Source organism: Delphinapterus leucas, chromosome 15 (genome assembly GCF_059928025.1).
Source record: "Delphinapterus leucas isolate spDelLeu-1000000601 "Yukka" chromosome 15, BTC_Dleu_Yukka2, whole genome shotgun sequence".
NCBI classification, from domain to species: domain Eukaryota; kingdom Metazoa; phylum Chordata; class Mammalia; order Artiodactyla; family Monodontidae; genus Delphinapterus; species Delphinapterus leucas.
This window is the reverse complement of record NC_143143.1, coordinates 16,232,095-16,259,171: the sequence shown is the minus strand read 5'-3', so window position 1 is coordinate 16,259,171 and position 27,077 is coordinate 16,232,095. Positions and strand designations below refer to the sequence as shown.

At 52.8% G+C, this 27,077-nt stretch overlaps 2 protein-coding genes across 3 annotated transcripts in view; one reads left to right on the top strand and one right to left on the bottom strand.

Moving 5' to 3' along the window:
* Positions 1-184: 184 nt before the first annotated feature.
* CDIPT (CDP-diacylglycerol--inositol 3-phosphatidyltransferase) lies at positions 185-3,960 on the top strand. The gene is made up of 6 exons (XM_022588332.3): positions 185-612; positions 712-846; positions 1,530-1,683; positions 2,125-2,206; positions 2,793-2,874; positions 2,994-3,960. The coding sequence occupies exons 1-6, from the start codon at positions 570-572 to the stop codon at positions 3,137-3,139; spliced, it is 642 nt and encodes a 213-aa protein (XP_022444040.1). The 5' UTR covers positions 185-569; the 3' UTR covers positions 3,140-3,960.
* Positions 3,961-10,559: 6,599 nt separating this feature from the next.
* Positions 10,560-27,077, bottom strand: part of MVP (major vault protein) — a 23,324-nt gene continuing 6,806 nt past the window's right edge. For both annotated transcript variants that reach the window (XM_022588316.3, XM_089895911.1), the window contains exons 2-15: positions 25,736-25,868; positions 25,344-25,539; positions 20,071-20,194; positions 19,833-19,964; positions 18,867-18,961; positions 18,388-18,624; positions 16,387-16,668; positions 15,286-15,530; positions 15,004-15,201; positions 13,447-13,833; positions 12,576-12,692; positions 12,239-12,365; positions 11,529-11,717; positions 10,560-10,825 (exon numbers count right to left, since the gene is read on the bottom strand). In XM_022588316.3, the coding sequence (XP_022444024.1) occupies positions 10,607-10,825; positions 11,529-11,717; positions 12,239-12,365; positions 12,576-12,692; positions 13,447-13,833; positions 15,004-15,201; positions 15,286-15,530; positions 16,387-16,668; positions 18,388-18,624; positions 18,867-18,961; positions 19,833-19,964; positions 20,071-20,194; positions 25,344-25,539; positions 25,736-25,860 (2,673 nt within the window). In that variant the 5' untranslated portion in view covers positions 25,861-25,868 and the 3' untranslated portion in view covers positions 10,560-10,606. The remainder of the gene's footprint in view (positions 10,826-11,528; positions 11,718-12,238; positions 12,366-12,575; positions 12,693-13,446; positions 13,834-15,003; positions 15,202-15,285; positions 15,531-16,386; positions 16,669-18,387; positions 18,625-18,866; positions 18,962-19,832; positions 19,965-20,070; positions 20,195-25,343; positions 25,540-25,735; positions 25,869-27,077) is intronic.

The following is a 27,077-nucleotide window of genomic DNA, read 5'->3' as shown; positions in this document are numbered from 1 at the left end:
TCCTCCGCAGAAAGGAAAGTAGAGACATTTACCTAGGCCTCCTTCTCTTTTGACCTCTCCTTTTAAGTTCCTTCCTTTGCTCAGCGTTGACGGTTCTTTGCCCCCTCTCCTCCCTCTGTACTTTGGTACGAACCGATGGAAAGGGGAGGAGGGAAGAAAAGGAAAAGGAAGCGGGCAGGTCTTAAAGGGGACGCAGCCATTTCTTAAGTCTCTTCTTCCTTTCTCCAATTTTGCAAGGACGAACCCTGAAGAGTAGGTTCCGGAAGCTAAGCACAGCTGGAGGAGCAGGGGCCGCAGCTGGAGGCAGGAGAGCCGGCGGGGCAGGCGGAGGCCAGCGTCTGCTCAGGGGAAGGGCTGGGTGTGCGCGCCCTCTGTGCCCCACGCACAGCTGTGTCGGCCCATGCTACGGCAGGCAAAGAGCTTTAACATCTGGGACCTGACAGGGGCAGCGGGGACCTGCGCGCAGTGGGCGCGGCCGATGAGCCGGGCTGGAGGGTGAGCCTTCCGCCGGAGCTGGGAGAGAGCTGGCACCTCCAGATAAGGCCCAGGGCGGCCAGGGGACCTCCGCGATGCCAGGCGAAAATATCTTCCTGTTTGTGCCTAACCTCATCGGTGAGTGCTACCCGCGGCTCCGGGCCGAACGGGAGGGCTAGGGACCTTGGGCAGGCTCCCTGATCCTGCCCTGTCTCCCCCTGCCGTCTCAATCCCAAGGTTATGCCCGGATTGTCTTCGCCATCATTTCTTTCTACTTCATGCCCTGCTGCCCTCTCACGGCCTCCTCCTTCTACCTGCTCAGCGGACTTCTGGACGCTTTCGATGGACACGCTGCTCGAGCCCTTAATCAAGGTGACAGACACCTTTTCTCAGCCAGCCTTGAGACCCAACAACCCTCTGCCCCCTTTTCCTGCTTCCTTAGGACCTCGGGGTAGGCGGGTACTCGGGAATCAGAGGGCTCTGTCATTCCCATCTCTGTAGAAAGCAGAACAGAATGGCCTGATTTTGTAGCAGAAGGGATTTAAGCTCGCTGTGGAGAAGAACTCATTGATAGCGAGGGGTGTGGGATACCAAGACCCAGCATGGCAGTGCAAGTGCTGGAGGCCTCTCTGAATAAAAATCCATTCAACAGGTGTTTTGGGGGCATCTGCTGTATGCCAGGCACAAGCCATAAGGATTCCAGAAAGCATGTTTAGAGGGAGGATGGAGAGGGAAGGGAGATGGTTTCTGGAGAGATGATTAATTTTTTTAATCTGTTCTTCAGACCCACCTCTAAGACTTCCCATGCTAGCTTTCTCACTCCCTTCTACACTGTTTTCTCTACACTGCCATGCTTCCTTGTTTTATGATACGGTGACCCTTGCCTTTTGACCTTCATACTCCAACGATAGCAGTCTGCTTTCCTCCCCAGGCAGTGGATTGTGGGCCTTTTCTCTCTTAGGCTCTGCATTAGAGTGATACACTAAATATGGCCTCTGTCACAGATGCATTGCCCCCTTACAGCCCCCATCCACCTAATAGTTGCCATTTTTCAGGAACCCGATTTGGGGCCATGCTGGACATGCTGACAGACCGGTGCTCCACAATGTGTCTGCTGGTCAACCTGGCCCTGCTGTACCCTCGCGCCACTCTTCTTTTCCAGCTCAGCATGAGCTTGGACGTTGCCAGCCACTGGCTGCACCTCCACAGGTCAGTGATTCTGGGGGTGTTGACCGGTTGAAGAAGACACTACAGTGGGGAGGGGTGAGACCATATGGGAGGTGTCTTCAGGCTTCTTGGGAGGTCTCCTTTTTAGCTCTGCTTTGTTGAAGGACCCTGGGCAAATCTTCTCTGAATTAGCGTCAGTCCTGTTTTACGGTTGGATTAAGTAATCCCTAAAACCCTTCTGAGGATTCCAAAGAGTTAACATCCCTTGGGAAGGGGCATGAGGCTTTTGAATCCTGATTCTTCCCCCAGCTACCCAGCTAGGTAGTGTGACTTCGGGCAAGACAGTGGTCCTCAGCTGTGCCCCAGTCCCTCCTCTGTTCAACAGAGGCAATCCCAGTACCTACTTTGTGTGGGTTGAAATGTGGATTAGGTGGGCATTCGTAGTAATGAAAGCTCATGGATTCCGCCTACTTTCTCCCCAAGTTCCGTGGTCCGAGGCAGTGAAAGTCACAAGGTGATTGACCTGTCTGGAAATCCAGTGCTTCGCATCTACTACACTTCCAGAGTGAGCATTTGCTGCCCCTCCCTATTCACTTAGCTTACGGGCAAGTCCTGGGCTGAGCCCTGGGCCCAGGGTGGGATTGGTGGGAAGGGCTCCTGGGCTGAGCCCTGTGAATTGCTGGAGAAAGCAAGTGGGCCTGAGGCCCAGGTGCGCCCAGGGAGAAGGAACTGAGTGGCTTGAGGGGAGAGGGAGGGAGGAAGAAGCCAGAGAGGTGTGCAGAGCCAGCTCTCAAAAGGCCTTAGGCTGTGAGAAGGAGTGTAGTCTTTACACTCGAGGCTCGAGGCTCGAGGGTGTAACACCTCCAGGTAAGGCCCAGGGCTTCAAGGGGGCAGCCCGGTAAAAATATCTTCCTGTTGGTTCTTAACCTTGTGGTGAGTGCTGCCCACAGCTCCGTGTGGAAGGGGAGGGTGAAGGGCCTTGGGCAGGTTCCCTGATCTGCCCTGTTCCCCCTGTGCCCACCCACATCCTACCTGTACCGCCCTGCACCCCTCTTTCCCCAGTACAGTTCCTGGCCCCCCAGCCCTTAGTTGGGGGATCGGGGGCACTACCCTACCCTCTTGCTTAAGCAGCCTTTTTGCTGTCTGTGCAGCCCGCTCTGTTTACCCTGTGTGCTGGAAATGAGCTCTTCTACTGCCTCCTCTACCTGTTCAATTTCTCCGAGGGACCTTTAGGTAGGAGATGAGGGGCTGGGCAGGAGGGTGGGAGGGGGTCGGGCCTGCCCGGGGAGTCAAAGGCCCCTCCCTCACCCGCATCCTGTTTTCTCTGTATCGCCCCTGCTCCCTTCCCACAGTTGGCTCTGTAGGTCTTTTCCGAATGGGCCTCTGGATCACAGCCCCTATTGCCTTGCTCAAGTCCCTCATCAGTGTCATCCACCTGATCACAGCCGCCCGCAACATGGCTGCCCTGGACGCAGCAGATCGTGCCAAGAAGAAGTGATCCTGGAACCTCCAGCCCCTGGCTACCCACCTGCCCTGGGAGTCTCACTGTGCCACGCGGCACCCCTGTCCCTCCTAGGAGGTCCCAGGCACATGTCTTCCCAATGTGTTGTCCAGCCTGCTGGGGAGGGGGACCAGCCTCTTTGGTGATGTCATGTTCTCCGTAATCCTGGGGACCAGTCCCACCCCTGTGATCCCCAGGGACCTGGACTTCAAATCAGGAAGGATGCTCAGGAGGCCCCACCCACACGGGCAGTGCTCCCGGGGCCCGAAGAGAGCTGTCTGAGGATCGGGCATAGTCACACCTGCTGGCTCAGCCCTGGGATCTGGCTTGGCTGAGACCTTAGGGACACTTGAGTAAGGGAGGTGGGGCAGGGGCCAGGTTTCCCAAAAGGCAGGGGTTCAGACCTCTGCCCCTGGCTAGATAGAGGAAGCCTGTGGGTTCCATGGCCCAGAGAGAAGGTGCTGTCGAGATCCCCATTGCAATCTCTGTCCTGGCTCCGAAAGCCTTGATTATAAAGGCGGGAGCATCACTGTTCTGGACTTGGTTTCCTTTGAGATAGTCTTGGACCAGGGCCTGGGTCGAGGGGAGCTTGGGGGAAAATGAGGATCCATCTGGATACTTTGGCCGCAGTAGTTTACTGGCTGGCTCCTTCCTGTCATTCCTCAGTGACCTCAGAGAGATCCCCTCCCTGCCACCCAAGCGCATTCCATGTCCTCCGCCCACCTGCTTTATTTTCTTTACGACACCGTCACTGGCTGTCTACCTTTACTTGTGTACCTGATATTTTCTACCCTCACTAAAATGTAAACTCCACGAGGGCACAGACTCTTCTTGTTCTTTCTCTATCCCTACGAAGAAGATTAACCTTGACCTGACATATCGTAGCGGCTTAAATACTCACAAATAGATCGGTTGGTTTCTCAGAATGTGGTCCTTAGACCACCCGTGGGATATTTCTTGAAAATTCAGCTTCTTGGACCCTGTGCCAGACTTTCAGAGTTGGAAATTCTAGGGATGGCCCCAGAAGTCTGAAGTTTTAATAAACTCCAGCTGATTGATTCTTCTTCCCAGTTACACTGAGAATCACTGTTCCCTCTTAAACATTTTTTGGGGTACTTATCATAGGAGACATTGTTCCAGGCATCTGTCCCTGACAGCTATCCCTGCTATCTGAGCAGAAAGCTGTCTGGCACCAGCTTTCTTTTTAAGACTGCATTGAGCCTGCCATATGCCAGACCCTGTGCTGGGGCTTCTTTGCAGATGTTACTTATTTTATCCTTGTAATAGTTTAGCCAAGAGGGCCTCATGTCTGAGAGGGCTGAAATTTATCCGGTGTGTATTGAGGGACTTCCCTGGCTGTCCATTGGTTAGGGCTCCACGCCTGCGCTGCAGGGGGCACAGATTGGATCCCTGGTCAGGGAACTAAAATCCCACAAGCCGTGTGCCACTGCCAAAGAAAAAAAAAAGATGTGTATTGAGCCTCAACTGCTCTAGGCCCAGGGGATTCAGTGGAAAGGAGGCCGCAGGATAGCCAGGAAGGAGATGATGCAGTTAGGGAGGTGCTTGTTGGGGGATAGGGTTAGAATGTGCTGTAGTGCTTTGGGTGTCTTAAGTAGAAAACTGGTAATAGTAATTGGGGCGGGAAGGGTTAATGCAGAGGAGAGGATTGATTCTCAGCTGAGGGAGCTGGGAGGCCAGAGAGCGCCCTGAGCAGTTGCCAAAAGGAAGCGGATTGATTTGCTGGAACGCGGAGCACTGGGGGTTGGTGGCTGGAGAGCTGAAGAGAGGTGGGGTGGAAGCCTGCAGCAGTCTGAGGAACCCAGGAGGGCTTTTGGACTTCACCCTGAGGGCCACATGGAGGCGCTGAAAGAATCTTTCAAAATAATAGGTAAGTTATTCACATGTAAAAATAGTAAATTGCACACATTACAAAAGGATGACAAGTCTGCCACTTTAAGCTCCCAGTTCTCCCCAGAGGCAACCACTGCTACTCACTGATTCTGTGTCTAAATAAATTCTTCACGTCTACACGTATTCTGTATTTTAAAATTCATTTTTTATATTTGCTGGTCCGCTAATGAAACCCAGCAGGACCCTGTGGGGCTCCCAGGTACAAATCCTTTCCGTGTCTCCTGTTTCTTGTTTGTAGGAAATAGGCTTCATTCAGCCTCCGTGACCTTCCCTGAGTTCCAAAGGGCAGGTTCAAACAGTTGCTAATCAGAGAAGGGGAAACAAGGGAGGAGATGTCAAGAGACAATAGTGCAGCCTTGGCGTAACAATATCTTTTTTTTAAAAATTTATTTATTTTACTGCACGTGGGCTTTTTTTTTTGGTTGCAGTTTCTCATTGCGGTGGCTTCTCTTGTTGCAGAGCACAGGCTCTAGGTGCGTGGGCTCAGTAGTTGTGACACACGGGCTCAGTAGTTGTGGCTTGTGGGCTGTAGAGCGCAAACTCGGTAGTTGTGGCACACGGGCTTAGTTGCTCCACGGCATGTGGGATCTTCTGGGACCAGGGCTCAAACCCGTGTCCCCTGCATTGCCAGGCAGACTCTTAACCACTGCGCCACCAGGGAAGTCCCAAGATAGATAGATTATTTTTAACTCATGTTAAGGCCTAATCAGGAGCTCCTGACTGGGAGCTCCTGAAGCAGAGATTCAGGGACTCAGGCTCCTCCCGACTTACGGTTCTGTGATTTTCAACACACAGAGCACTCTGCTTGCCTTCATCTCATGCAGGCAGAGGTGCACCTGGAGGACTGCACGAGGCTGGTTTATGGGAAGGCAGGGAATTGGCACGTGCTACTGCCACTCCCGTTGCATTGGCTGCAACTCAAGTCACGTGGCCACATCTACATGCAGGGGAGGTTGGGAAAGAGATTAGTTGTGGGACTAGGAGGAAGAGCAGATAGATTTGGTAGGCAGTGTCTTACCATATAGAGTGTGGTTTTGCTGTTTAAAGACAAACTTTTCTTGTACAAGGCGTACTTCAACAAATCAATTTATTTGGTATTCAACCAAAGAAAAGCCATTTGCTCCAGTGCTGGAGGAAAACAGTCTGTGTTGATCTTCAGCACAGGTCACGCCATTCTGTATTTAATGGGCAATTTAAGGGAACTTCAAGGATAAATTTGGTACCAAGGGACTGACTGAGAATTGGGCTCTGGTGTGAGCTGGAACTCCACTATATTTCCAGCAAGGCCTGTTTTCCAACCACAGAGGTATGTCTTGTCTCCCCCACTGTACAATAAGTGCTGGGGAGACAGTGAAAACCTGTCTTCATGCAAAAAGCTTCTATTACCTTATTGGATTTCACAACTTTATGAGGTACATGTAGTCAGGATAGGCTAGATTATGCTGTGGTAACACCCCCCGTCTGCTCCCCCGCCAAATCTCAGTTACTTAATACAGGAAACATTTCTCCCTCCTGCTGCATGTCTATTGCAGGTCAACTGTGGCTCCGCTGGGACATTTTTCTGTGGGACCCAGGCCAATATTTGAATATTGCTGGTTAACATGGACAAGGAAAAAGGATGGTGATGTCACTCCCTCTTAGATTTCATTGGCCTGAATAGGTCATATATGTGGCCAAGCCCAATGGCCATTGGAGATCTATGTGGAGACGTCAAGTCATCAATTGGAAATGAGCTTAGAGCTCAGGGGTGAGATCAGGGATGGAGAAATGGATTTTTGAATATAAAGCCATGAGACTGGCCAAGAATGTAGCTGAGTAAGAGAACAAGGCTCTGGGAATTCCCCGGCAGTCCAGTGGTTAGGACTCCGCGCTTTCACTGCTGAGGGCCTGAGTTCAATCCTTGGTGAAGGAACAAAGATCTCACAAGCCGCCCGGCATGGCCAAAAAAAAACAAGGCTCAGAGTGATTCATATTTAGCGGCTGAGCAGAGAAAGTAGGGCTGGCCAAGGAGACTGAGACACAGCCAGGGAGGTGGACAGAAAAGTGCAGCAGGCTAGGTCATGGGAGCCTGGGGTGGAAGAGGGGTGGCCAACTGTGCTGAATGATGGGAGAGGCTGAACGAGAGGACCTAACTGCTGGGTTTAGCAACAAGGACATCACTGGTGATGCCGAACAGAGCCATTTCCACGAAGCAAGGGGTGAAGACAAGCTAATTGGAGTGGTTTGAGGAGATAACGAGAGGTGAGGCAGGGAAACTGAGGACTTTGGCCGTGAGGGAGGACATGTGGCAGCTGGAGGGAATGTAGGGCTGAGAGAGGTGGTTCTCCATGGGAGGGAGCAGAGCATGTTTATATACCGGCGACACCGATCCAGGAGACAGGGAGAAGCAGACGGTGCAGGAGAGAAAGGAGATGGGGACGGAGGAGTGGACCCTGAGGACCTGAGGAAAAGGGGGCGAGCTGGGGTCAGCGGGACACGTCCTCAGTGGGAAGAGGAGGGACGACAGAGTCCAGATGGGGTCGTTTGTTACATGTGATGCTGGAAAGGGCCTTCCTGCCCCGTGTGCTTCTATTTTCTCAAAGAGGTGAGAGAAAGTGGGCAGGGGTGTGGGAGGTGGAGAGGAGAGGGGGTGTGAACAGCTGTTCTGAAGGGGATCTCACGCAAGCTAGACAAGCAGAGTCAGAAGCCGTTAGGTCTCTCGAGATTCGTTGCCGTGAGTTTCAAATGAGATCAGTCAGTAGGTGGGGTGTTCTTCCTCCAGGAGCACGCAGCTGGTCAGGGAGGGTGGAGGGGGCAGTAGCTGGTTCAAGTCGGGATGGGGCTTTTTCCACTGAGCATCGTGGGGTGGGGAAGAGGCGAGGAGTGAGGGAGGTTTTTTTTTTAATTGAAGTATAGTTGATTCATTTTTATTTTTCTAGCTCTCATTACTTATGATCACTCCTCATACATAATCTTAGGCAATCAGTCATGGAATATAATTTTTTAAAACTTTACCCTATTGCCCCCCTACATCTAATCCAGCTTCCCCTCTGGCCACCCCAGGGTGAGAGAAAGGAGATTGCCATCCAAAGACATCTGGTTTGGAATACAGGGGGACAATCAAACATCCTCAGTGGGATGTCAGCAGGGATCTGCCAGCACTCAAAACTCAGCCCTTATGTGGCCTTGAAATTATTCCTGGCTGCTCCGTGTAGGGGCAGATCTAGGCAAAACTGTGTAGTCCGTGAAGCCTGGTTTCTGTACTTCTTCCGTGGCCCCCAGAGCTGCGCTGCTGTTCCCTGCAGCTGAGTCCTCCCCTGTGGCTTGTGCTTCACAGGCAGCTCTGAATCAATATGATGTTAATTTCTGCTGTACAGCAAAGCGATTCAGTTATACATATAGATGCATTCTTTTAAAATTCTTCTCCATTATGGTTTATCATAGGATATTGAATATAGTTCTCTGTGCTATACAACAAGACCTTGTTTATACATCCTGTATATAAAAGCTTACATCTGCTACCCCCAGCCTCACACACCATCCCTCCCCAACCCCCTCCGCCTTGGCAACCACAAGTCTGTTCTGTGTCCATGAGTCTGTTTCTGTTTCATAGGTTCATTTGTGTCCTATTTTAGATTCCACATATAAGTGATATCGTATGGTATATGTCTTTCTCTTACTGACTTCACTTATGATAATCTCTAGTTGCATCCATGTTGCTGCAGATGGCATTTCACTCTTTTTTATGGCTGAGTAGTATTCCATTGTATATATGGACCACACCTTTTTATCCAATCACCTGTCGACGGACATTCAGGTTGCTTCCATGTCTTGGCTATTGTGCATAGCGCTGCTAGGGACATAGGGGTGCATGTAGCTTTTTGAATTATATTTTTGTCTGGATATATGCCCAGGAGTGCGATTGCTGGACCACAGGTTAATTCTGTTTTTAGTTTCTGAGGAACCTCCAAACTGTTCTCCATAGTGGCTTCGCCAACTTACATTCCCACCAACAGCGTAGGAGGGTTCCCTGTTCTGAGGGAGGTTTTGACTGACAGTGAGGGAATTACACAACAGACGACAAAATCTAAGCTGGGCAAGATTGAAAGGAGAGGGGTGTGGGGTTCAACGTTGAGAAAGTGGTTGAGAACAAGGTCACTGAAGCCTGGAGTCGGAGGAAGATTTGTTGGAAGGCGAGGATGAGGCGGCAGGAGTTGATTTCAGAGGTGCTGTGGTTATTAGTAATGACAAGGTCAAAGGATGGCCACGGGAGCCATGGCTGAGACAGGAAGGAACTCACCCTCCATGGGCAACCTTACCTGCTGTCACTTATCCCCAGAGGCGCTTGGCTATAAACAGTGCTAACACAGCACTTAGCACATGCCAGGTACCAGATGAAGAGCTTTAAATCAGTTACCTCTCCTAAGGGAAGATGTAGGGGATTTGCAGGGAGCAGGGGTGGATGAGCTGACCCCTTTGCCTATTCCATCCACACTGAGATGGCACCACCAAGTGCTGTGGGCTAAAGACAGCCCCCTGCCCGAACCAGCTCAGACTTGAGTGGAGCTACTGGTCACCATTGCAACTCGAGCCGGAAGGAGACAAGAGCTCATGGGGCCAGGGCCCAGTGGGGGAAAAGGAATAAGACCCTAAAAAAGCTTCAACCCTGCTTAGGAGGGGAACTGCTGGCCCATTTCACAGATGAGGAAAAGATCAGGGAGGTTGCATTCTCGTTGCACAGCTAGTACACCCAAGCTTCTCTCTCTACCCCGAGACTTTTTTGCTTCCTCAGCAGAGACCAGGCAGGCCTGGCACCTACAGCTGTACCTGGGTGGGAGGGCTGGTGCACCCTGCAGCCTCCATTTGTGTGCCCAGACTGATTGTACCTGGATCCATCCCCCAAATAAGGGCTCCTCACTGGTCATGGGGGAGGGTGAGAAGGGGGCACCCCTTCCTCAATGCTCCGAAGACCCCAATTCAGAAGCCCAGGGAGGTGCTCCAGTTCCTATGGCCCTGGTGCAGTAACTTCCTCTCAGATCTGACACCCCCATCCGAGAAGGGACACATGCACAGACACCACGTGCAGGTGTGTGATTCAACCAGCAGGTGGCGCCAGAGAAAGCCTCCCAAGTGCTGGAGGCGGGGAAGCCAGGATGGATACACCCACAGCCAGAGGGTTAAGACTCCAGAACTCCCAGGCCAAGCTGGGGTCTGGGACGAAAGGGCAGTGGGAAGAGATGGCACAGGAACCATCCCAAGGGGTACAGGCCCATCCTCTCACCTGTGGCATCATCTCCCCCAGCTGGCGTCTAGGAAAGCTGACTGCCGAAAGGATGGTCTGGCTGTTGAGCCAGATTTGGGGCCCACACTCCCATCAGCCTGACTGGGTTAGTCTTCTTCCTGCCTCAGTTTCCGCTCCACTTTACAGATGAGGGTAGCCTCTAGTAATTATCAAGATTTTAGGGGTATCTCTTCCCCACCACCATTAAACTCCCTTGTGATGCGGACTTATGGCAACAGAAGAGGGTTTAAATGCCCAGAAGTGTCAGTTTTATTTGGCAGTGCAGTAGGGAGCTAAGGCATGACCTGGTTGCTTCCAAGAGTTAGAGGGCCAGCAGTGGAGGGGAGAAGCAAGCCCTCTTGGGCACTGGGCGCCGAAGCTGCCTTCTTGGTTGTGGGCTGGGCCTCAGACCCGAGCCCCAGCAGACCCAAAGCTGTGTTGAAGAGGTTGATGGGGGCAGAGCCATCGGTGATGAGGGCTGATTTTAGGCCCAGGCTCTGGAGCAGTTTTACCTGGAAGGAGCAAGAGGCAGGCGAAAAGATAGTCAGACCCTGGTCCCTTCTTATCATCCCCTCGGCCGCCTCTCCAGGGTGGGCTACCCCCCTCTCTGGTCTGACATTGTAGCCCAAGCCATCCTCATAGGACTAGTCAGTGACAAGCAAGGAACATAAGGGGAGCCTGAGGGTTGCATCCCCTCCCAGGCCTCGCGGGCCTGAAAGCTCTGGGAGCTTTCAGCCAGGTTGCAGCCGTCCAGTCCTTCCTGTTCCTTAAATGCACCAGGTTTCATTCTTTGCACTTGGACCCTCTCCTGGGAAGCTCTTGTCGACTCTACAGAGCACTTAAGTATCCCCTCTTCAGAGGGGCCCTCCTTCCCCAGCTAACTTGACATGTCACCTCCCCCTTCACCATATCACCCTGTTGACTTCTTTCGAAGGGCTTGTCATAGACTGATGTCCCATCAGTTTACTGCTCTCGCAGGAGCTCCCACTCACTGCTGAGTCTAGGACTGTGCCTGATAGGACACCATGCTCGAATGACATGGGATACAGAGACAGTCCATGTTACCACCTCCCCTCGCCCCTCTGTCCCCGACATTTTTCTAGGTGTTGTGTTTGCCTCCCCGGCTCTGCATTCTTGGTTCCAAATATGGTCCCAAGACATACACACAAAGACATATACACGCACACCCATGCCTGCACTCTCCCCCCACCTCACCTGCATCTCCGGTCCTGCCACAGCAAGGTCCCTGATGGTGCTGGGACCCAGGGCCTCTGTCATCTGCTTGAACTTCTTCACCTCTACCTCAGCCAGCTGCTGGGCCTTGCTCACCTCCAGCTCCAGCTGGGCCCGGGCATAGATCAGTTCGAGCTCTCGCACTTTCTTTACTCGCTGGAGCTCAGCCTCCTGGAAGGGGAAAACCCAGCATTCTTTTCATCGTGTGGCCCCTGGACATGTCCAGCAAGTGCCCCAGCCAGCAAGCCTGAGGGAATTCAGATGGAGGGGATGGAATGGTAAACTTACCATCAGTTAGGGGTGAAGCCTGGCTATGCCACCTTTTAGCTAGTGACCCTGGGAGCCCCTTAATTCAAGCCTCGGTTCCCTCCTCTGTAAGATGGAGAGAACTCCTACCCGTAATGGGATTTCAAGCATTAAATAAGATCTTGCGTGTAAAACACAGGCAATACCTAGCATAAAGTGGGCCAGTGTTGGAGCACGTGTCTGTAAGATGGGTGTAGTCCTCATCCTTACCTTCGAAGCAGGTATTAAGTGAATTGAAATAGGGCAAAAGACTGTAAACCACAAAATATTTGGACAGGGCTTTCTGTTAGGGTACTTGGTTTCCCACATGGCTTCAGGGACTGCAGCGATCGGGTTTCTTCCAGACCCCAAGGCCATACCCTTCCACGGGCATCTCCCCCACTCACCGTCTCAATGGCCAAGGCCTCTGCCTTGAGCTTGGCCTGGAGCACGGCGCCTTCTCCCTCGATGCGCGCCGCCTCTGCTCGGGACTCAGCCTCTGCCTTGGCGGTCCCAGTGCTCTCCACTGCGGTGCTGGAGACGGCGCAGAGTCAGAGAGACCCAGGAGGAAGCCCAGCCCTGCCCTCCTCTGCCCTTGACTTATGCTACAGCAGCACGAGGACACCTGCGCACGGACGCACACACACACACGCGCGCGCACGCACGCACACACACACACACACCCCTCCCATCCGCTGCTCTTCCAAGACCCCCTGCCATCTTTTCTTCTAGTTCTGCACCCACCTCAGAGCCTCCAGCTCCAAGAGCTCCCTGCGAGCTTTTTCAGCTTCTGATTGGTCTAAGATCTTCTGTCTCTCAAGCCGGCCGCGGGCTTCTTGTTCTAGTCTCTGAGCCTCATGCCTGGGTGGGAGAGGGGATAGGTAAGACGCTGGCATGGGGCCAGAGCTGGAACAGGCGCTCCAAGGGCAGGGACCACTGGCCCATGGGAGGCCCTTGACGTGCAAATGAAAGCACAGCATGTGCACTGTGCAAGCCAAGTGCGATTCTAGGTGCAGGGGCACGTGGCTGTGACCGCGACTCCTGCTTTCACACGAGTTACTTTCCAGTGGGGAAAAAAGGACAAGTAAACAGGGATGATTTCAGACAGTGACAATCTCCTTGAAAAATGGGTGCTACAATAACATGACTGGGCAAAGAGGGTGCTGCTTCAGTCGGGGTAAAAAAGAAAAGGGCTCTCCGACGAGGTGACCTTTGGAGGCCAGAAGGAGGAGAGAACATTCTGGCCAGAGGGAACAGCCAGTGCTGAGTTCCCACCCTGAAGAGCAGAAAGGAGCTGGTGGGCCTGGAGCATGTGAGCCTGGGGAGAAGGCTGGAAGGTGAGGAGGGGGAGGCTAGGCTGGACCCCAGAGTGCCTGGAGGGCCACAGATACGAATCTGGGTTCCAGCACAAGCAAGGTGAGAAGCCACAGAAGCAGGGGTGGCATCTATTCCCACCTTAAGTAGCCCAGGCTATCTGCTGGGTAAGGAGGACAGCAGGCTGACCACCAGGGTGCCGTGTTACCCAGGTCCTGGCAGCAGGCTAGAGACAGGGACCCTGGAGAGGTCGGGCCCACAGTGGGCATCGTGGAGAGCCAGGCCCCCAGGCCTCACTCACTTGGCAGCTGCTTCCTGGGAGTTGGTGGTGATCTCAATGGCCAGCTGGACGCTGCGCTGCAGGGCGTCCCGGGTCCTCTGGTCCACGGGCTCCACCGACTGCACGTCCACACTGCTGACCACCAGCCCATTTTGGGGGAAGACAGCCCGGTCCCGGGGCTGGGGCAGGGCCATGCTGTCAGAACCCTTGGTTTCTGGTGTCTCAAAGCCAAAGACAGCAGTGCGAATGATGCGGGCCGAGTTCTTATGGAAGTCATCAAAGGTGACAGAGGCCACGGCCCCTCGCACCCGGGACGCAATGGCCTTGCAGGCATCACCCACGAAGTCGGGCACTGAGAAGAGCTTGGCCGTCTCTTGGGGGTCCTTCCGGTCACTCAGCTCAAAGTGCCTGTGAGCAAAGACAACTCTCTCACCTTCAAAAAGGACACTGAGGGCTTCCCTGGTGGCGCAGTGGTTGAGAGTCCGCCTGCCGATGCAGGGGACACGAGTTCGTGCCCCGGTCCGGGAAGATCCCACATGCCGCGGAGCGGCTGGGCCCGTGAGCCATGGCCGCTGAGCCTGCGCGTCCGGAGCCTGTGCTCCGCAGCGGGAGAGACCACAACAGTGAGAGGCCCGCGTACCACAAAAAAAAAAAAAAAAAGGACACTGACACCCACCTTCTGTGGTTGGGAAGGGTCTCACGATAGAGAACGCTAATTAGCGTCTGCTATGTGTCAGGTGAAGTCCTAAGAAACTTACATGTTCCCATTTTATTTGCTCAGCCGCCCTATGAGGTGGGAATGAGCATTACCCCCAACATAGACAAGGAAATAGAGGTCCAGAGAGGTTAAGCGACAGACCCTAAGTCACACAACAGGTGCCAAGCCAGAAAGTTGAACCCAGGCAGTGTGGCTCCAGGGTCTGTGCCCCCAAAGATATCAGTGCCCATCTGCCTTTGTCACAGTCCTGGCCACTCAGCCAAGAGGTGAGAAACGCGTGCTTGGGAGTTGTTGAGTACTGCTTCTGCATCTGACTTATCTCCCCCACCCCAATTCTCATCCCTGCCATTTGAGCTCTAACTATGGACCAGTCACAGTTCCAATTCTCACAGCATCCTTTCCACAGCCCCATTAGGTTGATGGTTATGTCCTTAACGTCATTTTACAGACTGGGAAACGGAGGAAAGCACCCAATACTTGCCCAGGCCCACAGCTAGCACACCCATCAGCCTCAGAGTACTTGCTCTTGACCACCCGGCCACTCCCACCAGTTGGGTTTGATTCATCTTTTTAAACCTTGTAGTTACACGTTTGGCTGAAGTCACGCTAGGAGTTTAGCTGAGTGTCCTCCTGCCGTTTCCCCCCACATTCTACCCCCAGGTGAGCCCTCATCTTCCTGTCACTCCCCCTGGGCGTCAGACTGGATTTGCATGAACCCCTGGGTTTCCTCCTTGACCGTGGCTTGGAGTCAGGCGTTCTGCCCTGATTGTGAGCTCAGCACTGGAGGCGGCATCTCTTCTCTTCAGGGTGCCCCCGGGGCTGCAACAGCAGGGGCCCTGGCCCTCCCCTCTACCCCTTACCAGTTGTAGGCAAGCTGCAGCTGGAGCCTGGCGTGGTCTGCGGTTTCGATGGTGATGATGTCCGTGAAGAAGTCAGGCCCCAGCAGCAGGCAGAGTACGCGGCGGGCGTGGGGACACTTGGGTCGCCCAGCCGAGAGGGACAACACCGTGAACTGCTCCTCGGGACCCAGCGACACCAGCTCTGGCCCAAAGACCACGCTGCAGAGGGAGCCGGGAGTCAGAGGCCCGGAGAGGCCCTCCAGCCGCAGCCCCACACGGCGCAGCCCCCAGGCCGCCGCTCACCGGGCTTTCTTCTCCCGGTAGTCGTACACCTGCACCGCGGCATTGTGGGGTACACGGTAGCTGACCACGTGGGTCTTGTTCCGGGGAGCGGAGGGCCTAGGAGTCTTGCATGTCTCTTTCTCACCCCTGTCCGCCAGAGGGTCCTGCCCCTTGTTCAGCAGCCCCTCCACCCCTGGAGGCAGCTCCTTCTCCCACAGGACTTCATCCTGGGTCAGCATGTAGGTGCTCCCGATCACAGCACGCACCTCGAGAGAGCAAGACGAGGAGGAATGTCACCGGCAAAGGGAGGAGGGGAAGAGTCCTACCCAGCATCCCTAAAGCGGAACTGGTCCAGGAGGTAGGACAGCATCGTGGTTAAATGTGGTCTCTGGAAGGAGGCTGCGTTCAAGTTCACTGTCTGCAAGTTCCGTCACCTTAGGCAGCTCTCTCACCCGTGTGCAAAATGGACCTGATAGTGGCAGCCTCACAGGGTAGAGGAATGAATGACCTCTCACATGTCTAGTGTCAAGAATTTGACGTATAGTAAGTTCCCGATATCATTTCTTCTGGAATCTTCCTTCATGGGGCAGCCTGGAGGGCATCCCAGGGACAGATGCAATCCTAGGAACTAGGTAGCACACACTAACATTTCCTAGGATTCTGAGCTCTGCTTGTAGGTTGGATTCTTAAAGAGGTTGGAGATGTGGTCCTAGGTCTGACCAAGATCAAGGTCTAGGTGAGAGGCAGAGAGGAGGGATTCCACCAGGAAAAGGGTATGGGAGGGAGGTCAGGTCTTACTGTTCCTAGGCCACATCCCAGTCAGACCTTTATGCCGGAAGCCAGATCTGCACTGGGGACTAAGTTTCCATCCTGAAATCTGGTTCATCTTCTTGCTTGAGAGCTCTAACATTTGAAATTAGATATTTAAGACAAAGGGAAGGCAAAAACTCCAGAGAATGCCCTCATATTTAGCAGCCGGCTGGCTTGGATGCTACTAGCGACACTGTTGAATCCCTTCTGTCACCTCCACCATGCATCTCCCCACCAGCATCACCCACTTGCCCAGACCAAGCCACCACCAGGGCCACATGGCAGCGATGGCGCCCATCCCTCAGTGCTTACCCTTCCGGTTTTGACGTCCTGCACGTAGATGCCCTCGTTCTCATCCAGGGGGATGGCCTGACGCTCTTCTACCACCTCCACCTTGGCAGGTGGCACGTACTCCAGGGGTCCACGGATGAGCCAGCGATCCCCCGCCTGGTGGGAGACCTTCTCCTCGCCCTCCCCCTCCTCCAGGGGCCGCAGGGCCCTCAGTAGCAGCCCCTGCTGTTCCGACAGCACGTATACGTTCTGGATGCCTCGTTCCAGCTTCTCCCCGGGCTGGAGGAAGAAAGACTTCTCTCCCTAGTGGGGAGAAGCGGGTCAGAAGCAGTCGCCACCCAGGGCTGTGGGTGCCTCTGATGGTACCTCCTTCAGCTCCATGTGACCATGGGCTTGTGCTGAGGACAGGAGCCCCCAAAAGCACCCTCCCCACCCTTACGTCATACAATGAATCATTATCTAGACTTTGAGGCACTCTACAAATGCCTGTAGATCTGGTCAAACCTGCCCTGGGACGTCCCTGGTGGCGCAGTGGTTAAGAATCCGCCTGCCAATGCAGGGGACACGGGTTCAAGTCCTGGCCCAGGAAGATTCCACATGCCGCGGAGCAACTAAGCCTGTGAGCCACAACTACTGAGCCCGCATGCCACAACTACTGAAGCCCGTGCGCCTAGAGCCCGTGCTCCACAACCAAGAGAAGCCACCGCAATGAGAAGCCCGTGTGCAGCAACAAAGACCCAATGCAGCCATAAATAAATACATTAATAAATTAAGAAACAAACAAAAAACCTGCCCTGAAAAGTTCTGTATAAACTGTCAAGGTCTGGGTTCTCACAAGCTCAATAGTTAAGAATTAACCTATTATTGCTTTATTTCTCCCATGCTTTGTTGCCTTGGGATGGTGTAGTCCAGAGTTGGTAATCTCTGATCTTTGGGCCAAATCTGGCCTGCTGCCTATTTTTAATATATAATATAAATACATATACGTGTATATATATATTTGATATAACCCACATATTATAAAATACACCTATTTAAAGTATACAATTCAGTTGTTTTGGTATATCCAGAGCTGCCCAACATCACTACTCCCTAACCCCAGAACATCATCGTCCTGAAAAGAAACCCTATATACACAGTAGCAGTTACTGCCCAGCCCCACCCCACCCACTACGCATGGACTGACCTACTCTGGACATTGCACGTAAACGGAATCATACACTATGTGGTCTTTCACGTCTGGCTTCTATTGCCTAGCATGATGCTGTCAAGTTTGTCCATGTTGTAGCACATATTAGAACTTCATTTTTGATTTGTACATTTTTGAATTATTTCAAGAACATGAGTGCCCTCGAGCCCAGAAAGATTACCTATCATTCTTTTGACTGATATTCCACTGTATGGATACAACATATTCCTCATCCATTTATCAGCTGATAGACTGACGGGTTGTTCCCATTTATTCTACCTCCTGTTTTTGCAAATAAAATGTTACAGGAACACAGCGGCAGTGGTTCGTTTACAAGCTGTCTGCGCTGCTTTCACGGCACAACAACAGAGTTGAGTAGTTCTAACAGAGACCATGCAGAGACCATCGTAAAATATCTACGATCTTCACAGGAAAGGTCTGCCCAGCCCTGCTAGTCCCACGTATAGTTCAGAGAGGGGATGAGGTAGAGGATGCGGAGAAGGGTAAACCAAGAGATTTGTTTGGCACAGGATGACAAAGTTTCCAGAACAGAGGGATGTGAAATATTAGAGAGAGTTTCCAGGTTTACAGACACAGTGCAGGGCCAGGGAGGCACTCACAAGAGAGGCCATGTGTGACCTCAGGTCAGGGATGCCAGAAAGATCAATGAGACAGCGTCTCAAGGGATAGAGACAAGTGTGCACAGAGGCAGCCCAAACAAGCTTGGTGTTTCTAGAACATGTACCGAGGGTGGGAGGAGGGCAGGGACTGGAGTCCAAGGGCCTTAGGCCACTCCAAAGGCATTCACCTCTGGGTGACGCGGAGACACTCACCTTGACCACACGCTTTTGCCCCAGCTGGTTCTTGCCATCTGGTCCCACCGGGTCGAGAATCACACAGTAGTTGTGGGGACCCAAGGTGGTGATGGACACGACCCCCATCACCTCCTCATAGACATCTGGTACATGGGCGTCTGTGTCCTGCGTGGTCACCAGCCACTCCTCCCCAGAGCGGCGGGTCACTCCCCTGAAGTCTCGGAAGTTCTGTCGCGCCCGGAGGTGCAGGGCTGTCTGTAGAGCGAGATGTCAGGGGGTTTGAATAAACCCACCTCTAACTTCCTTGGGGGATCTGGGAACCCTACTGGCCACTAAATGATCCAGGTCTAAGTGACAGTGCCTACCAATCCAAGAGGACTTCTTAAACCCTTTCAGGTGACCCAGGACACTCCTCAGGTGATCTTATTTTCACATTCTCTGACGCCGTTCTCTACCACTCTGAGAGTCTCCCACCCAGGGTCCTCCAGAGCACAAACCTTTTCCGTAAGGATCACAGCACCCACCACATCGAGAACCTCCTCAAACACTGCGGGAAGGTACGCACCCACGGAACGGACCAGCCATTCTTCTCCTGGGCCAGGGGCAGAGAGGCAAGGGCCAAAGGTCACCTAGCCTGTTCCCCAGCTGCCCCATCCTGCAGCCTAGACAACAGGGGACCCGCAGAACTTTGTGGGCCACTTTGAGATGCCACTGCCCCTATGTTCAAGGCCTGACAGGAGTCATTGTTTTCCTTTTTTGAGGCCAGAGGAAAACCAATCCCTACCCCAGAAAGATTAAAAAAAAAAAAGCCCTTCCAATACTCTGCTAGGCCTTCTCTAAGCTCCAAAGACCAACTTTTTTCCTTCCCCTAAAATGGGCAGAACTGCCTCTCTTATAGCTGCAGAGGTCATTGAGCCTACTGGAGAAGCAAGAGTGCCGGGGGAAAAGTTCCAGTCTGGCCCTTCCTGGCCATAAACCCAGGCCTCAGTGATGTCATATGGAAAATGGGAGTCGTGGTGCCTCAAGGTTGTTGGAGGACTAAAGAAGTTGCCGTTTGTAAAGCATTTGAACCGCATCTGGCTCAGTAAGCACAGCCTTTGTGAAGACCTCAGTTAATACATCACGTTTGTCAAACACAATTGCTAGTTGTATATGAACACCTGCTTTGTTGACCTAGAAACAGACATGGCCGCTGCCCCCAGCTCATGGTAAAGGGTTGGGGGGAAGGAAAAGCCATGTTAGCTTGATCGTGATCACAGGATCCGGGTAGAGCCTCCTGAAGGGGGTGGGGGGAAGCAGCAGGGGGCAGCCCAGAACAGCTGGCAAGAGATACCAGGGAAGCATTTCCTCCAGGCTACAAGTGGCTACCCCCAAACTTCCCCACTTTCCCTGTGGTCGAGGCACGGCCTGCCCCCTCCCAACCCCCCCACCCACCCACCGTCAGCATCCCTTCAAGACCCCACCTGTCACTCTCTCCTTCCCCTCCCGGTCCCAGCATTCCTTGCGGGCCCTCAGCCGCAGGGCCTGGTTCTGCTTGATGATTGTTGCCTGAATGATCTCCACAACCTCCACCTCCTTCCGGGGGATATACGTGCCTGGGAAGGGAAGATGAGATGGGTGTTGAATGTCAGAAGACATCAGGGCTAGAATGGGAGGGCAGGAAACCTCTGACCCTGACCCGGCTGGAGAGGAAGTACTTACCAGGTCCTTCAAATAGCCACTCATCTCCTGCCACCACCTTGTCTCCGTTCTTATCCTCAAAATCCAGCAGCGCCTTAAGGTGGAGGGCGGTGTTGGGCAGAACCACCTGCAGTGGGGTGATGTCCTAATAGGGGAAGAAGGGGGGTCGCGGGGTATTCAGAGCTGGGACCCCTGGAGTCAAACCTGACACCGTGAAGGTCAGAGTCCACAGCATCGATCTCTCCATGTCCCAAAATAAGACTCCGAGTGGAATGCACAAGGTAGGTGTGGCCCCCAAGCCATCTGGTCTGAAGAGCTAAGATGGAGTTGAGAGCAAGAGGCTGCCACTGCTGATGGGCAAGGACACACCTTCCTCTGCAGAAGTGCTCAGATCTTGTTATGAACTAGAAATCCAGGTGGGAAACTGGGTAGAGGGCTTGATGGGAGATGTGGGAGAAACATCTGAGAAGCTGAGTAAGTGAGCATCTCATGGCCCAGTGTGCACTGGGGCTCTCAGGAAGTATAAGGTGGTGGGAAGGTATAAACTTCTATAACAGGCACATTTGAAGCATGAGTCTTTGTTTTCAAGGTTGCCTCATGGTCACAAGACAGCCATTGTACTCCAGCCATCACATCTCCTTCCATCAGGAAGGGGGACCCAGCCACAAGCTGCCAAACCTTTTTTAGAGGTTTGTACAAATATTTTCTACAAATAGGATTTCACTTGATCTTTGATCCGAGGGAAGCAGGAAGGCAAGGAAAGAGGCTCATAGAGGCTAAGGGACATGATCAAGGTCACACAACTAGTAAGAAACAGAATCAGGATTTGAACCTCAGCCTTATTAAAGGCTACCTGCCACTCCTTACTCCAACTAGAGTAGCCCCCTGGGAGGAGAAGCTCAGATAACTACTTCATCCACCGACCACACTCTGGGTTGGAGAGGCAGAGCTGGACGTTTACTGCCCGGGCAAGCCTTTGCCTGGACATGTTCTATGTGCACAGCACTCGGCTCGTTGTGGTGGAGTCAAGACATACCCCCATCTTCGTGGAGTTGAGGTTCCAGTGGGTGATAAGACAAACACAGACCAATGCCTCCAAGCAGACTGTGGACCGGGTCAAGGGGAAGAGGTTGCAGAAGTCCAGGTGAAGAAGTTGGGAAAGGCCCTCAGAGAGTAGCATTTGAACTGGGGCTCAGAGGAAGAGCTGGCTTTTGACATAAAGGTGTAGAAGGAGGAGGAAGAAGGTGTGAGCATTCTGGGAAGAGCATGTAGACCAGTACGGTTTTCATTTCTCACATCTACTCCATCATCACTTCCTGCCTGTCCACTGCAAATCCAGGTCTGCCTTTATCTATCCCTGCCACACCCTCACCTAAGCCGCCAACACCTCTCGCCTGGATGATGGAAATATCTTCCTAACTGGTCTCCTGGCTGCCTCCTTTGTCTCCCTCCAGTTTGTCCCACATGCTGTTACAGGCTTCCAGCTTGAGTGACTAGGTCCAGTAGTATCACCAAGTGAGACTGGGAGTACGGGACAAGAACAGATTTGGGGGTAAGGGGAAGTGTTAGGCTTGGATAGCCAGTATGAGGCGACTGTGGGACATCTAGGAGAGGGCTTCCTATAGGCAGCTAGGGGACTCACAGCCTGTAGTTCCCAGCTAAGGTATAGAGTTGGGTGTCTTCAACACAGATGAAGTGATCAGGCTATGAAAAAAAAAAAAAAAAGGCACAGGGTATTCAGGACAGAACCTGAAGGCAGAGGGGACGGGGAGAGGATGGAAAAAACAAGACATCCACAGAGTAAAGCACAGACAAGTTTTAGTAAGAGGGCAGATCAACAGTGGACATGGCCGAGAGGGTCTGTGAGACACAGAATGACAGTCCACTGGTCCTGCACTTAGGATGTCTTGGGGTTTTGCCAAAGTGGGGTCAGCGGAGGTGGGGGGCCAGATGCAGGCGCTTGTGAGGCAACAGGGCAGAGAACATCAGGTACAAGTTGTCAAAGTAAATAGGAAAGATTGTAAAGCAACTATACCCCAATTAAAAAAAAAAACTAAATAGGAAAGAGAAAGCAGACAGCTGAAAATTAGATTGACAGGGCCATTCATAAAAGACCATACAAATTTAGTGTGAATATCCTGGGACCCAGAAATTCTTATTAGTTTCTACTCTTAAAACAAAAAAGAAACTAGGGCTTCCCTGGTGGCGCAGTGGTTAAGAATCCGCCTGCCAATGCAGGGGACACGGGTTCGAGCCCTGGCCCAGGAAGATCCCACATGCCGCGGAGCAACTAAGCCTGTGCGTCCACAACTACTGAGCCTGCACTCTAGAGCCCACGAGCCACAACTACTGAAGCCCACGTGCCACAACTACTGAAGCCTGCGTGCCTAGAGCCCATGCTCTGCAACAGAAGCCACCGCAATGAGAAGCCCGAGCACCGCAATGAAGAGTAGTCCCCGCTCGCCGCAACTAGAGAAAGCCTGAGCACAGCAATGAAGACCCAACACAGCCAAAAATAAAAAACAAATAAATAAATTTATAAAAAAAGAAACTAGCGTGCACAAGGGCACACACACACAAGGATATTCACCACAGCACTGTTTTTCCTTATAAATTGGACACATCCTAAATGGTAACTCAGGAGAAGGGCTGAACCTCTATCATATGGAATTACAAACAATTAAACAAGAAATGACTTATGCACCAAGATGAGAAGTTCATTCAAAATACACTGGCAAGTGACAATGTGCTAGCTCTTATGCAAATAAGTTATAACCAATACTTTTTTGGATACACACTTACATGGATGCACAGACGTATCTGGAAGTGTATACCCTGAATGGATGACAGTAGATACCTCTGGGGATGGAGAGCAGATACTGGTGGTGGAAGTCAGAGAGGACTTTACAGTCTTATGAATGCATTCTTTAGATGAAAAGTGTGAACAAGTAAGCCTTCAAGGCCAGAAAAGGATGGAAGAGGCAGAGCACGTTTATTGGCCAAGAGAAAGGCACCAGTAACAGAAAAGTTAAAGGCAGGAGAGAGAAGCTCTAGGTGGGGATAAGATCAAGAAATAGAAGGATGCGTCTTCCTGGGTCCACGGATGGAGGGGAACCTCCTAGAGGCTCCAACAGGTAGAAAGGAGACACAGGGAAGGAAAGGGGACACAGACCCAGATCCTTCCAGATGGCCTCAATTTCTAAGTAGGTGACCAAGTTGTTTGAGAGTGAGAGAGCAGAAAACAGAAAGAGAGCCGAGAATGATCAATATTTAGAGGCATGCAGGGGGGAAAAGAAAGGAGAGAAAGCTGGTTGGGAAGGAAACATTAACGAGCAGGGCTTGGGCTGGAATGAACCACTTACCCCACTAGCTACTTATAATACTGTTGGGGTGGATCTACCTGAGCGAGAGGACAGAAAGATCAGGTGGGGGTAATACCGATCGAGGACAGGGTTTGGGCGCAGGTCTAGCACACGAAGAGCGTGTGTTAAAACAACAGGGTTCCGCTGGGGTAGGGAGAGACGAGGAAGAGAATCTGAGGGACAGGAGAGAAGTGGGATTCAAAAGCCTGGAGGCACAGGAGGACTAGGAAGGGGAGACTGATGGTTAAGGAGGAGCTGGGTTTAATTTCAGAGGCGGGGCAACAAGGACCTACTGCATAGCACAGGGAACTATACTCAACATTTTGTAATAACCTACAAGGGAGAAGAACCTGTAAGATAGATATATACGTATGTATAACTGAATCACTGTGCTGTACACGTGAAACTAACACGACACTGTAGATCAACTTTACCTCAATAAAAAATATAAATATTTTAGCTAAAAAAAAAAAACTTCAGAGGTGGGGCAGGTGCGGGAATAAACCACCCAGTCCAGAGTGGACATGGCACTGGGCAGGACTGAAGCAGAAGATGTGAGGGTCAGACTTGAGGTCAAGAAGGCCAAGATGTTGACAGGGTTATCGCATGGACATTAGTGAGGCTCCCAGGAGGGCCGGGGAAGGGAGGCCCGAGCCAGGTGGCGCCTCAGTGAAGGGAAAGAAAGTGGTGTGGGTAGGGGCCAGTGCCTCCAAGGAGGGCGAGTGCCGACTCTCTGGTAGTAAAGGAACATCTTGGTGGCACTGGGCTCAGAGGAAGGGAAGGCCCTGCCCTCCTGGCCTGGAGCACGTGGGGTCTGAGTATAAGCCGTTGTGAGCCGGGGCTGCCGGGGAAGCAGAGGTTAAAGAGGCAGCGATGAGGGAAGTTCTCTCCACCCTAGGGAGCTTTTAAATGCTGGTGCCCACCCCCCCAAAAAGGGGAGGGGTGCTTTCCCTGGCAGTCCAGTGGTTAAGACTCCATGCTTCCACTCTAGGGGGTACCGGTTCCATCCCTGGTCAGGGAAATAAGATCCCACATGCCACGTGGCCGGAAAAAAAAAATTCTGGTGCCAGACCACCCCCCACAGTTCCCTCCAAGAGAGGGATTTAGTTTGTCTAAGGCAGAACCTGGATATGGGTGATTTTCAATTTGTGACAGGTTGAGACTTCATAAGAGTTGCAAGAATAATACAAAGAATTCCCTTACACCCTTCACCCCGATTCCTTAAGGGTTAACATCCGAATCATTCTTCATCACTTAGTATCTCCACATACCTTTTCCCCAAAGTGCCTGCAGCTAAGTGGACAGGAATGCCTCAGAGCCCCCGGGCCATGCTCTTATGCTCCCAGGATCAAGAAGCACTGCTTAGTAGAGGAGTCCAGAGTGAACAGTGTAAAGCGGCAAGGAGGTGAAGGTAAAGAAACGCTATAGAAATAAAGGCGGGGTGCCCTCTCACTCCGGCCCAGGGCTTTAGGGCAACAGGGACGAGGGCCTGGCTGGCACTACAGGTCTGCGATGGCTTCCCGTGGAGCAGCCACAGGCGACACGAGCCTGGGCCTCACCTGGTCCACCACTGCTGTCACCGCCCACCGGCATCTGGCACTGTTTGAGAGAATGAAACCCTTACTCTTGGCACAAGTCATTTAGTGTCAGACTGGCCAGGAGCTTCAGGCAGGCTCTGGAGCCTGGAAGATTAGGTCCGGAGATGGGCCGACAGCTCTCAAAGGTCTGACCTGGGCATGTGAAGAGGAAGGGGATGTTTGGGGAAGGTGAGTGGAGGGGCAACAAGTCAATTCTGTCCCAGTGAGAACCAGCAAGTGTCACCTCCCACCCCCTCCCACGGCTCCAGTTTGTTTTCCCTCCAGAAAGCAGTGCTGAGCCCTCTGTCAAGGTAGCAGGACAGGTAGAGTGGGTACGGGGAAGGTGAGCAGGTACCTTTTCCAGCACCTCCCCTGGATACAGGGGGAAGGGGTCCTGGGCCAGCCGGATCTCTAGGTCAGCGTGGCGGAGCCGTACTTGTCCTGTGACGTCGAACAGCACGGCGTTCTGGGCGTCCCGGGCCACCGGGTTGGTTACTGTGCAGTAGTGGCGTGGGGGAATCGTCACCATGTGCTTGGGGGCAAACAGGACCCTGTTGGAGGGTGAGAAGCAGTGTGAGGACCCAGGGGACCCCCCGTTCCTATTCCCGAAGGAGGCGGCGAATGGGAAAGAAAGCTTCCTGTCACCCAAGCCAGAGAGCAGGAAGGAGGAGATGGACGATCATGGCAGCCAGGCTACCAGGCCCTCCTTGGCCCCAGGTGCCCACATAGCCCGGTCCCAACACCAACCTTTCATTGTCCTGCCGGATGTAAGTCTTTGGCCCGACCTCCACGCGGGACACGTTGCTGTTCTGGTCCAGCACATGGATGTAGTGGTACGGCGGGATGCGGATGATGGACTCTTCGGTTGCCATGGTGACTCCTGAGCCCAGGGAAGCACAGAGTGTGAAAGACAGATGGGGAGAAGACAAAAGATGAGTCCAGGGGGCTTGGGATGAGGTGGGCATGAAGACTGGCTGGCGCTGGGGGAATGGGCCCTTCCTCCTCAGGCTCAGATTATGCCATCCTTCACTGTCCCCACACCCATCTGTTCCTTTCTTCCCACCCAGGGCAGCCTATCCAGACCTCATCCCTGCCAAGAGATGCTTGATGCAGTTAACCACAGAAGCCCAGGGTTCTCCGCCAACTCCTTTCCCTCATTCCCATCTACTTTACCTCCCCCAAGCTTCCTGAAGTACTGGGAGGGGCTTAAGATCAAAACTTCCCCAATCTCCAACCCCCATAGTGTAGGAGGCGGAAGCACACCAAGCTGGGAGAGGTGGTCAGCCTCTGGCGGTGCTGTGTGTCTTCCCCAGCACGGTGGGGGGCAGAGGCTCTGAAGAGCTCCCTGGCTCCTCCAGGGGCAGGCTCCTTTATTTCAGGGGATCCCAAGGGTCCCAGCTGTATGCAAACATTAGCCCATAGCCCAAGAATGTTTGCATGATCTTTGCAGCCCTCCCCCCTTGCGCTTTAAGCAATCCTGGGATGAACTGTTAGATGTGGGCCGCCTCTCAAGGAAGGGGTCCCTGATGGAAATGATGTTCCCATAGAATCAGCTGGATTAGAAACACCTCAAAGGGGACTTCCCTGGTGGCGCAGTGGTTAAGAATCTGCCTGCCAATGCAGGGGACATGGGGTCGAGCCCTGGTCCAGGAAGATTCCACATGCCGCGGAGCAACTAAGCCCATGAGCCACAACTACTGAGCCTGTGCTCTACTGCCCGCGAGCCACAACTACTGAGGCCCGCGCGCCTAGAGCCCGTGCTCCACAACAAGAGAAGCCACCGCAATGAGAAGCCCATGCACCACAGTGAAGAGTAGCCCCCGCTCGCCACAACTAGAGAAAGCCTGCGCGCAGCAAAGAAGACCCAATGCAGCCAAAAATAAACAAATAAATAAAAATTTAAAAAAAAAGAAACACCAGAGTATTCTAGTCCTTTCCTCCCCAGTTCTCTGTGGTCTGTTGCCACCTGTGACTCCCTGCCATCATGGGTAGGGGTGGGTGGGAAGGAGAAAGCGAGTGAATGAGTACTGCATTCTGTCCACCCCCACCCTAACTGCTTCTGAATCCTGGCTGGTTACCTCCAGTGCTT

What these genes read in the sequence shown, in the direction of transcription:
- CDIPT (XM_022588332.3), top strand. Translation starts at nt 570, where the DNA reads ATGCCAGGCGAAAATATCTTCCTGTTTGTGCCTAACCTCATCG. An exon ending in GTTTGTGCCTAACCTCATCG is followed by an intron (nt 613 to 711) that starts GTGAGTGCTACC and finishes CTCAATCCCAAG; the next exon opens with GTTATGCCCGGATTGTCTTC. An exon ending in TTTCTCCGAGGGACCTTTAG is followed by an intron (nt 2,875 to 2,993) that starts GTAGGAGATGAG and finishes CCCTTCCCACAG; the next exon opens with TTGGCTCTGTAGGTCTTTTC.